This window comes from Eurytemora carolleeae, unplaced genomic scaffold (assembly GCF_000591075.1).
Source record: "Eurytemora carolleeae unplaced genomic scaffold, Eaff_2.0 scaffold262, whole genome shotgun sequence".
Classification (NCBI taxonomy): Eukaryota; Metazoa; Arthropoda; class Copepoda; order Calanoida; family Temoridae; genus Eurytemora; species Eurytemora carolleeae.
Window position 1 is genome coordinate 460,937 of NW_019396267.1, and position 11,150 is coordinate 472,086.

The window sequence follows — 11,150 nt, forward strand, 5'->3', positions numbered from 1 at the left end:
GGTCCTACTATTGTCAATACAAAAGAAAAAACGAAAAGCCGAAACTTTTGAACTTCAAAAATAAGCTTTCCCTAAGAACAACAACATCTGAAACAAGATTATTAATTTATTAGTTGATTTTCATTAATTTGCTTTATCATAAACTTTTTTATTTAGTGTTAACAAATATCAACAAAATACAGATTCCTAATAGTGTACTATAAACCTACCGAATGTATTCCTAATAGTGTACTATAAACCTACCGAATGTATTCCTAAAAGTGTACTATAAGCCTACCGAATGTATTCCTAAAAGTGTACTATAAACCTACCGAATGTATTTCTAAAAGTGTACTATAAACCTACCGAATGTATTCCTAAAAGTGTACTATAAACCTACCGAATGTATTCCTAAAAGTGTACTATAAACCTACCGAATGTATTCCTNTCGAATTTTAAAAATTTTTGATTTTTGTTACCCCTGGGTACTCCAGGGGGACCTAAAAAATTCAGCCCATTCGGTTAAAACATTTAAATTCTTTTCAATACCTCTACAATAAAAGGAGTTGTTTTATCCCAACCGCACATTTACATTAGTTTAATGTGACAGGGATACAACAAAATAAATATGAGTTGGTATTGTTTGGTAAAAGGTTGCAACACGTAAAATTCAACACTGCACTGTCTTGAAAATTGATGCATAATTTTGAAAGTTGTTTGAATTATCAAATTCATTTTTATAAGAATAGTTTTTGATAAACTTAACCATTGTTGTAGGCCCCGGAGTTCATAGTTTTTATCAGAAAGAATTATTGGTATTCCATCTGTATTTTTGCACAGTCCCTTGAAGCAAAAATATTTACAATATCGGATATTTTCGGAGAAAATTGATTTTTTTTCTGTCAATATTGAAGTTTTACACATCGTTTTCTTGATGTTAGAATTCAATTGGAATCTTTGTAGCAAAATAATATAAATAAATGAAAATAATATTTCTAATAAATCTGTAAATAAATGAAAATAATATCTTCAATAAATCTGGAAATAAATAAAAAAGAATATCTTTAATTAATCTGTAAATAAATTAAAAAGAATAAACTTTCAACATTGTTAAATTTCAAATATAAAACAAATAGAATTTGTACATTGAATTTCAAGACGGTGGTAGGCGTTGATATCAATACAAAGAAGCCTACTTTCTATTTGACTTCTAGCAAGCTTTTCACATTACAAGTTTACAAGTAAACAAAGAAAAGCTGTTCTTATGACAGCTACTCTTTGTTTCCATGCTTATGTGTATTGTGTATTGTGTATTGTGTATTGTGTATTGTGTATTGTGTATTGTGTATTGTTTGTGTATTGTGTATTGTGTATTGTGTACTGTGTATTGTGTATCCATGTTTATTGAATAAGCCTGGTAGAAATCAAATTGAAATATAAAGTAATCTTCATTGTGGTAATATATACGACGACGACTGTATCTCAATATTTAAAATTCTGTGATGATGATGGACCAAACCTCTGTCGAGTAACAAAAGTAGATGTTAGTTCCACATTTATTGAAAATATATTTCGGTCTGGGTTGACCCTCGTCAGTTTCTCAATATTACAATTTTTTTAAATAAAAAAAGTCGGTTTTATTTATTGTAGTGTAGAGCTAGGTTAATATTCTCAAATATCACATTCTTAGTATGCTAGATCTACTAGATCTGCAGCTTTATGTGAGAAGTAAAACTTTATTAAAAATATAATAGGACGGTTCACGCCCCTCTTTCTTGTCATAATTATATTAAACAATGATTTGTATTTAATGCGAATATAGCAACATTTTTTATCTATTTTCCTTTCAATAAAAATATATGCTCAGAACTTCTTCAATATTTTTTAAACCAAACTCGTTTATTTCCTGCAGTGCACACTGTGCAGTTACGCACAGTAAGTTTATTGAGAGGCCCAAGACAAATAAATTTAGATAATTTCACAATGTTTTTCAACATCATAAAAATGAGGTAAATTTAGCCCAACTTTCACAGAATTATTATTACAAATTAGTATGTATTGGAAGCTTGTGATATTCTTTTTTTACAACATTATGCACTAGTTTTTAAAAAGGAATTTTATTTTCTAACTATATATAATAAAATAATCTCTGTTGTTTGTTTGTTTTATATCCGATCAACTCAGGAACTCCTTTAGAAGTTTATACCAAGATATATGGGATTAGAAAAAAAGAGTTTTTAGTTTTTGTAAGATTGTATAATCGAAATTGTAGTAATTTTAGATTTTCTGCANACAGAATTAACCGCAAATATATTTAATTAGATCTGATTCAGAAATCAATTTAAAAAGTTAAAAATTTCTCATGGTTGCAAAATATATATCTCTCACAGAGCTGATAAGAAATTTGCAACCACCTTCCCCCCACTGCGCCTAATTCTGGAGGTTACTGTGTACACTTGCTTGATTAGAGGGTAAAGGGAATCCCTATGTTTTTAGCCTGGGGCCGCGCTCTTTACCGACTCTTTAGTGCAGACACAGAAACCGGTTTTACACCAAAGTCGTCTCACCGAGCGTTAAAGTTTCCTCCGGGCATCTATCCAGGCCAGGCGGGCAAAATTCAGCAGTTTCTTATGTGAAGTTTACAAAGAAACAATATTCTTATCAGATACAGGCCTGTTACATGAAACATGAATGACAGTGGGTGAAAAGTGTTGAATATCTTCTTCCATATACTGTATTGAATATTTAAGACTTTTTGCAGTTTATTTCGTTTATAAAATCTTTTACTCAAACATACTACTCTTTGAAATCAATTTTATTAAGATATGACTACCATGTAATATTTTTCATTATTATCTTAAAAAATATGGAAGAAGACATTTTAAACTATTTATTACCATTGTCCTGTTTCGTGGGACAGTCTGTGTATGTCCATATTGTGTTAGTTTACAGTGATGTCCATATTGTGTTAGTTCATTGTGATGTCCATATTGTGTTAGTTTATTATGATTTAATTTTGTTTCCAATGAGACAGAGGGAAAATTAGATCTGAAAAATTTATATTATCTCATTTTTTTGTGCATTTACTATATACATACATAATAACAAGCAGTATCTTCATTATTCTACTGAATTGGTAAAAATGACCTTTATAGTTACCATTTTTCTGAAGAGCACTTTTCACACAGAGACTCAGGGTCGTACGAGAGTTTTAGTGTAGGGGGGCGCGGGAACCTTTTGCGCGCGTAAGTGCGCCGAAATTATGTTTGTGCACCCCTAGAAGATTTTGTGCCCCCACCCTGAAAACCCTATTTTGACTAAAGTATTAGTATACTGATAAGTTTTTTATCTCTATATTAAAGAACACATATTTTTTGATTATATATCAGAGGTACAAGGAAAAAGAGTTTTGTTCACAAACTCCAATATTATAATCCCTACATCAGGGCAACCCGATGTCGTAGATCTTTGATATTTTTTAAACTATGAATTCTATGAACTATGAAAGTCTAAGTTTGAAATATCAAAGGTTTACACCATCAGGTTTTAAAGAAATAGGGATTAGAAAATTTTATTGTGCGGCTAAGTTCTTTTCTTGAAAAATCTGCCCCCTCTTTCAAAAAAAATTTTTCCTTCCAGAAATTAGATTTTTTTGTGCTGAGCAACGGGGGCAACGGGGGCCTCCGTAGGGGACACGTGCACCCAGTGCCCCTCTCTCTCGGACGCCCCTGAAACGAGTTACTCGCAAAGAATGAGACTTTAGAAATTACTTAGACTTTTTTCTTACATTCTCGGATCCATGGAATTCAGCCTTCACATGGTTTTAATTTAAGATTTTAAGGTTCTCATTCTTTGTGGGTAACCTTGTGCATGTAATAATAACCTAATTTGCATTTCTAAAAAAATGTTAATCAACGGTCATTTTTGACAGATTTTGAATGAGAGAACAAACTCTGACTGAAAATATTCCAATAAAGGCAAGATTTACTCAATTACTCAACAGCAAAAACTTAATGATAAAACTTTTTAAAAATGCTCTTAAAACGTTCTTACATTTTCTACATAAACGATATATTAAATTGATCCATATATAAATATATAAATAATTTAAACCATTTCGCTGAACCACCAAAATCGGTTTCAATTGAGCGTCAGCTCAAATCTCAAAACAATAATAACAATTTCAATTGGAACCAACCATATTTGAGACGTGTCTCAAATTAGAGATGCGGCTTTAATATTCTTTAAATTCGGCCTCCGGCCCACTAGAGAACTGGTTAAAATGTATGTATACTAAGAAATTATTTGAATCACTTCTCTTCACCTTGATCTTGTTTCACAGACACAAACTGGTTGAACTGACTGTATGGGGTTCAACTACTTATCTCTGCAAACCAAACACAAAAATCAATCAGTATTTCGCCAAATACTCCTTTTAGCTTTAGCTAAAAACAAGCACGTTGCATTTTTAAAATATTTATGTCTAGGACTACAAAAAATATGTGAGTTGGAGTTGGGACTGTCGAGACTGTCTTGAAAGTTGATGACTAAGTTACGGGTTTGTCTGTTCTCAGTGTTCTCGCTATTTCATTTATCTAAAGGGGATGGTGGAGTTGGCACATTTGATGTAGGGGGGGGGGGCCCTGCCTTCATTTTTAATTTATTATAGGAATTTCTATCACTAATTAGGCGTGCACCCAAAAAAGATTTGAACCAAAAATTAAGGCAGGCCCCCCCCCCCCCTACATCAAATGTGCCAACTCCACCATCCCCTTTTTGAATTAATAAGTAACGATTTCAGATGTTGAGAACTTGACAGGAATATAACTGAACCATGGCAATCATGCATGATTTAGAAGAAGAAGAATCTGATGCTGAAAATATATCCTCTGTAGATACTTTTGTTAAAAATATGTCCTTGACATATATTTTTAACTCAAGTGCATGCACTTTGCAAGATGATGGGTGAGCAGTAAGCTATACAATCATACCTTTTATTAAGACGTTTGCAAGATTACTTTTAAACTACGCTAATTTTAAAGTGATTTAAATGAGATTAAAAATGAAAAAGAGTATTTAACAACCTACAGAACTTTTCTTTACAGTCAAAGATTTTGGAAATATAGAAATAAAAATAATTTCAATTAATACAACATTTAAATTTGAAAAGGCAATAAAAATCTATTTGAAATTGGCGACTGTTTGATTGAATGTTTTTTTAGATCAGTTCCATGGTTTATCGATCAAAAGGACATTATAAACAATTGTATTCCGATGTTCATGCAAAACACTTGGCTTGAGCCAATTTTCCTAACCAACATATTCTGTATCATAGCAATAGGTAAATCAAACAATGCATTAAAAATGATGGTGTATCTTTCGACCCTCGCATATCTGCTTTACTCCACTTCTGACCTACGCCACATTCCCTATACTACACTTTGGAACTATATTAAGCACGTAGTTTTACAGTTGTAAGTTAGACATGTGGTCCCAGCAGTCGGCCCCCTAGTTTGTCCTTGCCATGGCACTTAGCCCCCTAGCCTGTCCTAACTGCAGCGCTTGGCCCAGAAACTGTCTTAAAGGGAGTGACCGCGGCTATGCATGTTAGTTGAACTGAGTATATTTAGTATTGTGGACAAATTCTATAGGATTCATTTGAGGCATATAAGACAATTCTATGATGTATAATTACTGAGTTTAAGTGCAAAGTCGACGTTTAAAATCGTCCTTTTGGGTGGATTCGTTTTGAGAATCGTTTTAAAAAGCAAGCTGAGAAAAGAATTTAACGCTTATCATCGAAATAAGTATAATATTAGCGAATCCGGCAGGCACTGAAATTTTTTAAAAAACGTTTTGGAATTAAAAAAATTAAATGAATATATTACAGAAATGGGTTCTGTAATAAGTATATATATATACATGATCATACTTTAAAAAAAAGGAATATTAATTTTAAATAATTATTGATTGAACAGAGAAAAATGTTGTCTTCATGCATAGATTTTCAATTGAGGGTTCAAAAAATAACTTTTAAGAAATGATAGTAAATTATAAGTGTTGTTATTCTTTTTTTCAACCTGTTTCTATGTATGCCATCATTTTATTGTAGAATTTTTTTACATTTTTTGTCTTGGTTATTTAATAATCTAAAAAAACATAATTCTCAAACATATCCACTAAATTAGACGATTTTTAAAGTCGACTTTGCGCACATACTTGCAGAAACGATTTATATGTCTTAAATGAATCCTAAAGAATTTATCCACAATACTGCATTCTCAGTTCAACTACCATACATAGCAGGTCACTCCCTTTAACCAGACCTAATCCTCAAATAATAGAAAATAAAACAGCTGTGGACGTGGTAGTTCTGATATTGCAGTAGGTCAGAAGTTCAATCGAGGAGATATTGCGTAACTTTACCATCACAAATATCCATCTAATATTTTAATGTCATTAGATTTGTTTTTGTGTAGGAGGGATGGGAAATCTGTTGCTCATTTTATCTGTGATCTATGTATTTTTTAGGTAAGCATATTGACCTGAAATTTTTTTCATTTTTCATTTTAAAAAATTGGTAAAATCGAATATATTCTAGATACCCTGCCACCAGATGTAAATATCCTTGGTTAAAGAACCCTTTAACTATTCTTATCCTTCATCTCTCCTTCTGTGATTTCCTCTACTGTATCTTCGGTCTACCATTTCTCACGCTACCTACCATATACGGCTACTTCCCCCTCTCAGAAAGTGTGTGTCATAACACAGCTCTTTTCAGAAATTTGAACGCATTTGCTGAATTCTCAACCATTGCAGTAATTGGATTACTCAGGTAATAAAAAAAAACTTCTGTTTAAGTTAAAAAGCAGCACACATTTATGAAAGAATCAATTTTATCAAAAACAGATTTTTTCCTAATTAAGAAACTTTAAGGGTAATCGATTTCAGCTTGCTTTAAAATAAATTGTGTAATTATAGTATCAAAAGTATAGGTTTTTCTTAAAACTGAAAAAAAAACTATAGAGTTTTACTTTCAGGTTAAAAGGATTGGTAACAGAACAGCTGACATCCTCTCCCCGAAGAGATAGCTTAATGACCCCCTGTAAAATGGTTTTATTCTGCTGTTTAACATGGTTATTATCCTTCATCAACATCTCCCCCACCTTATTTGAAGTGAATGATCCAAACTTAGATTTCGGAAAGTTTGGATACAATGATGTTGGAATCTGTAATGTTGCTCCTGGCACTTCCACAAAACGTTCTATGGCAGGATTTGCTTTCTCTGTTGGATTCCTAGTTCCCTGTCTTTTAATAAATATCTCCTATATAACCCTCTTCTGTCTCCTTAAACATAGATCAAGTCAAACTACAAACATTCTAGGAAACAATCAAAATATTTGACAATGTAAAGATTTCTCTCTTAATCTTAATTTCGAAAATATTCTTATTCCTACTTTAACAATTTTCAAAAATTTAATACAAAAGGGCAGGCTACAAACAGCACTGGGCAGGTTTCTTCTTTTTCCATCCTTTCTTGAATCAAAGGCTAATTTTTAAGTGATAATTAGAATTCCTTTGGTTGTTTACAGATATTTCTGCAAATTGTTGAAAACTAAAGTATCCTTTTGTAATTTTAAAAAATAATTTTCATACCCTTTGTTTTTAACCTTTGTTTAGTCATTTTTTAAAAGAATTTTCATAACCTTTGTTCTTAACCTTAGCTTTAACAACTCTTTTTGCCTTTGTAAGAGATTTCAAAAAAAATGTTAGCAGAATTTTAATGAGCCCTAGCTAAAAATTTATTGAATGTTGAATTAGTTTTGAATTGTTACAGACAGGCAGAGAAGAGTTATGGATAAAGTCTCCAAGATGTTATTAATTATATGTATCAGCTATCTTCTATTCTGTGGACAACTTGCACCAATAGGTAGGTTAGACAACTTGCAACAATAGATAGGCTAGACAACTTGCACCAATAGGTAGGCTAGACAACTTGCAACAATAGATAGGCTAGACAACTAACACCAATAAATAGGCTAGACAACTTGCAACAATAGTTAGGCTAGACAACTAGCACCAATAAATAGGCTAGACAACTAGCAACAATAGATAGGCTACACAACTAGCACCAATAGGTAGGCTAGACATCTTGCAACAATAAGTAGGCTAGACAACGAGCACCAATAGGTAGGCTAAAAAACTAGCAATGATATGTAGGCTAAAAAACTACCTCTAATAGGCCAATAGGTAAGCTAGAAAACTAGCTCTTATAGGTAGACTAGACAACTAGCTCCAACAGGTTGCTCACATCCTGTGTTTCCGTACCTTCCAAGGCTAAAATGTTGATTGTATATGTAAATAGACATATATTTTAAAGGTCTTCCTAGACTATGCCATAGACTATGTACATCTGATAGTTGTAGAACACTAGAGCAATCATTGTGCATGGAAAATGGTGCTTACTCATCTCTAACTCCATTGTTTTCTTCAAGAATGGCTTGCGTTTTATACAATAGTTCCTCACCTGTTTGATAATTCTTCTGGGATTATCAATAACATACATCTTCTTAGAGATCTCCCTTAGTGTGATTTCAACACCTGCATGTGGTTGGATTTTTGTATAAACTGCCATGAGATAAGCAAAGAAAATGAGATAATTGGCTGTTACTGGAACTAAACCAGTGAACTCAGTATTGTCAAAGAATGCTTCAAGATCCAGATCCTTAGTTAGAAATGTAGTTAACTCTGATAATCTCACAGAATGATACAAGATATCATCAGTTCTTAGCTCAAACTTGGATAACCTTTCCTTTGGAACCATTTCCATTATCACCTGAGTCTCATGTTTGAACAATAACAGTTCTGTTTCCTTGAGAATTTGATCAAACTTTGTTGATTCTGAACAATCATTGGAGTAAGAGCAAAATAGACATTCCTTAACCTATGCTGCTTTCTTCAAATGGCTCTCATGAATCCAAACTTTGGCTATCTGCTTTATTTTAGCAATTGTAACCATTCCTCTAAACCATCCCTTTAAGATCATGTCCACCACTATATCCTATCTTTTCTTGATCTGTGAGACTTTTTAGAGATATGAATGGATGTTCCAGAAAATTCTTCCGTGTCTTCAGTTAATTAATTTTCCTCAACATGTTCATAACTGCAAAGGTTGTATACAACAAATTCTAAAGAACTGCTATGAATTTCTTCTAACCATTTTTAAAAGGTTCCTGATAGCATTCAATCCCCATTATGTCTAGTGAATCTCTGTCAAGTTTCAGGTCTGAAAACGTTGTAAGCAGCATTTCTTCAAGGGACAAAGTCATCCATCCTTGACCACATTGCCATTCTGAATCACAATCAACCTCTTCCCGGGGCAAAAAGTGCTTTTTAGTTAAGAGATCAGCTAAGTTCTTTGTTCCTTGATTGTGATATAAAGGCAAATCATCTGTCAAACCAGTTGTCCATTAAATCATTCAACATATGGTTTCCACCCTATTAAGCACAAAAAGCTTGAGCCTTTTAATCAGGTTGTGTACCCATGAGGGGGCAATAGTTGAGTCAGTTATTCACCAACCCATTCAATGTTTTGCAATCAACAAATGCCACTTCTGTCATCAGCATGACAGCAGTAAGCTCATTTCTTGGGACTGTGCCTTTTAATAATTTAGTTTTAACAAAATTCAAAATTTTAATCTTAATATATTCCTTCAGTGAAATTATGCTAACTTTGACACTGACAAAAAAAAACAGGGTTTCTAACAAAGCTGAAACTTTAATATCGGCCATAAATTCTTTAACTCTGATTTTCTGATGGTTAAACTTGGTCCTCAAACTTTAATTCATGGCCAACCTGACTATTTAATAATTTCAATCTTTTTTGATACACTATAAATGAAAATAGGAGAAATAGTAAAAAAGTGTTGCCTTTGGGGTTCATGGGTATATGTCATTGTTTTCATAATAAATTCTCCGCTATAGCCATAATTTTCCTTTTTGTTTTGAAGTTTTAAGCACGGCGTAATTAATAGGTTATTCAATTTTATGTTGCTTTAATGAAAAGTAGAGTAGACGTAAATTTAAGTGAATCTCCATTTAAAAGTCTGATCAAGAATGCAGAGGAGAATAGATTACTTTCAATTGCGGGTTTAGTTAAATTAACTTTGCTTGAAGTGTAAATCTATATAATAAAGCTCTAATTGTTTGATTTTTTTAGGTAACTCTTGAGTACGTTGGGGGTAACATTGGGTACAAATTTTTTTTTATATAAAATTCTAATTTTTTTATTGAATTTTTTTTCAAATTTAAGGTTTTTCTTCACAGTTAATGCCGGGCACTTCAGCTAGTTATTATTATTTCTTATTGTTTAGAATGGGCAGATAGCATTATGAAGGGACCTGATATGAAAAACACCAAAGCTGCTGTAACCCTACTCTCTTACTCTTGGTATTGGTGGAACTACACAATACATTTTCTAGGTTTATATTAATAACTTTTGTATCTTGCTTAAAGTAGAAAATCTTTCCCTTGCCCTTCCTTCCTTAGTCTTGCTACACCCCCCCTTCCTTCCTGATCTTAATTCAGTCTTGCTCCCCCTACCTTCCTGGTCTAATTTTAGTCTTGCTCCCCATCCCTTCCTGGTCTAATTTTAGTCTTGCTCCCCCTTCCTTCCTGGTCTAATTATAGTGTTGTTCCCCCTCCTTTCCTGGTCTAATTTTAGTCTTCTCCTTCGAGGTAAATCAATCAATTCTAAATTCTGTCTTTCTTAAAATCCATTTTCTAATTTTTAAAATTTGTTTTTAAATCTAAAATATTGACTTCAATACTTTGGCTATTTATCAATATTGCATAACTCCACACCTTTTTTATGAAACAAAATGTGTTAAAAATCTTTTCAGATATCAAAATATTCCGTTCTGTTAATCAACTGATCCCATTTTTACGGATTTCTGATAATTTCTCAGCGGGGTTAATATAGGCCTTTACTTTGTTACTTTTTCTAAAGATCATACTTTCATCTACCTGCATGGTCAACATGTTAGATATTTGTCCGAGTATTCCCCATGTTACAAGTCCGTTTTCAGTTTATAAGAGAAAGTTTCCATTACACCAGTATGAACCTCTATGCAGTTTTAAGCTTTAGCCTAAGGGATCCGACCTAACTGGGA

General features: G+C 32.6%; 1 protein-coding gene across 5 annotated transcripts; it reads left to right on the forward strand.

Annotated features, from left to right (window-relative positions):
• The first annotated feature begins 4,761 nt into the window (after nucleotides 1-4,761).
• LOC111699713 (protein trapped in endoderm-1) lies at nucleotides 4,762-10,486 on the forward strand. 5 transcript variants are annotated; one of them, XR_002764802.1, is made up of 9 exons: nucleotides 4,762-4,944; nucleotides 5,202-5,320; nucleotides 6,459-6,510; nucleotides 6,581-6,814; nucleotides 7,020-7,363; nucleotides 7,817-7,909; nucleotides 9,072-9,150; nucleotides 10,199-10,230; nucleotides 10,353-10,428. XR_002764802.1 is itself a non-coding variant. In XM_023470440.1 (8 exons), exons 1-7 carry the CDS (start codon nucleotides 4,814-4,816, stop codon nucleotides 10,207-10,209), a joined length of 984 nt encoding a protein of 327 aa, XP_023326208.1. In that variant the 5' UTR covers nucleotides 4,762-4,813; the 3' UTR covers nucleotides 10,210-10,230; nucleotides 10,353-10,429. The 5 variants fall into 5 exon arrangements, 3 of the variants coding, with proteins under 3 accessions (XP_023326208.1, XP_023326207.1, XP_023326209.1); XR_002764801.1 differs by lacking the exon at nucleotides 10,199-10,230 and having other exon boundaries at nucleotides 10,353-10,437; XM_023470440.1 differs by lacking the exon at nucleotides 9,072-9,150 and having other exon boundaries at nucleotides 10,353-10,429.
• Nucleotides 10,487-11,150: the final 664 nt, after the last annotated feature.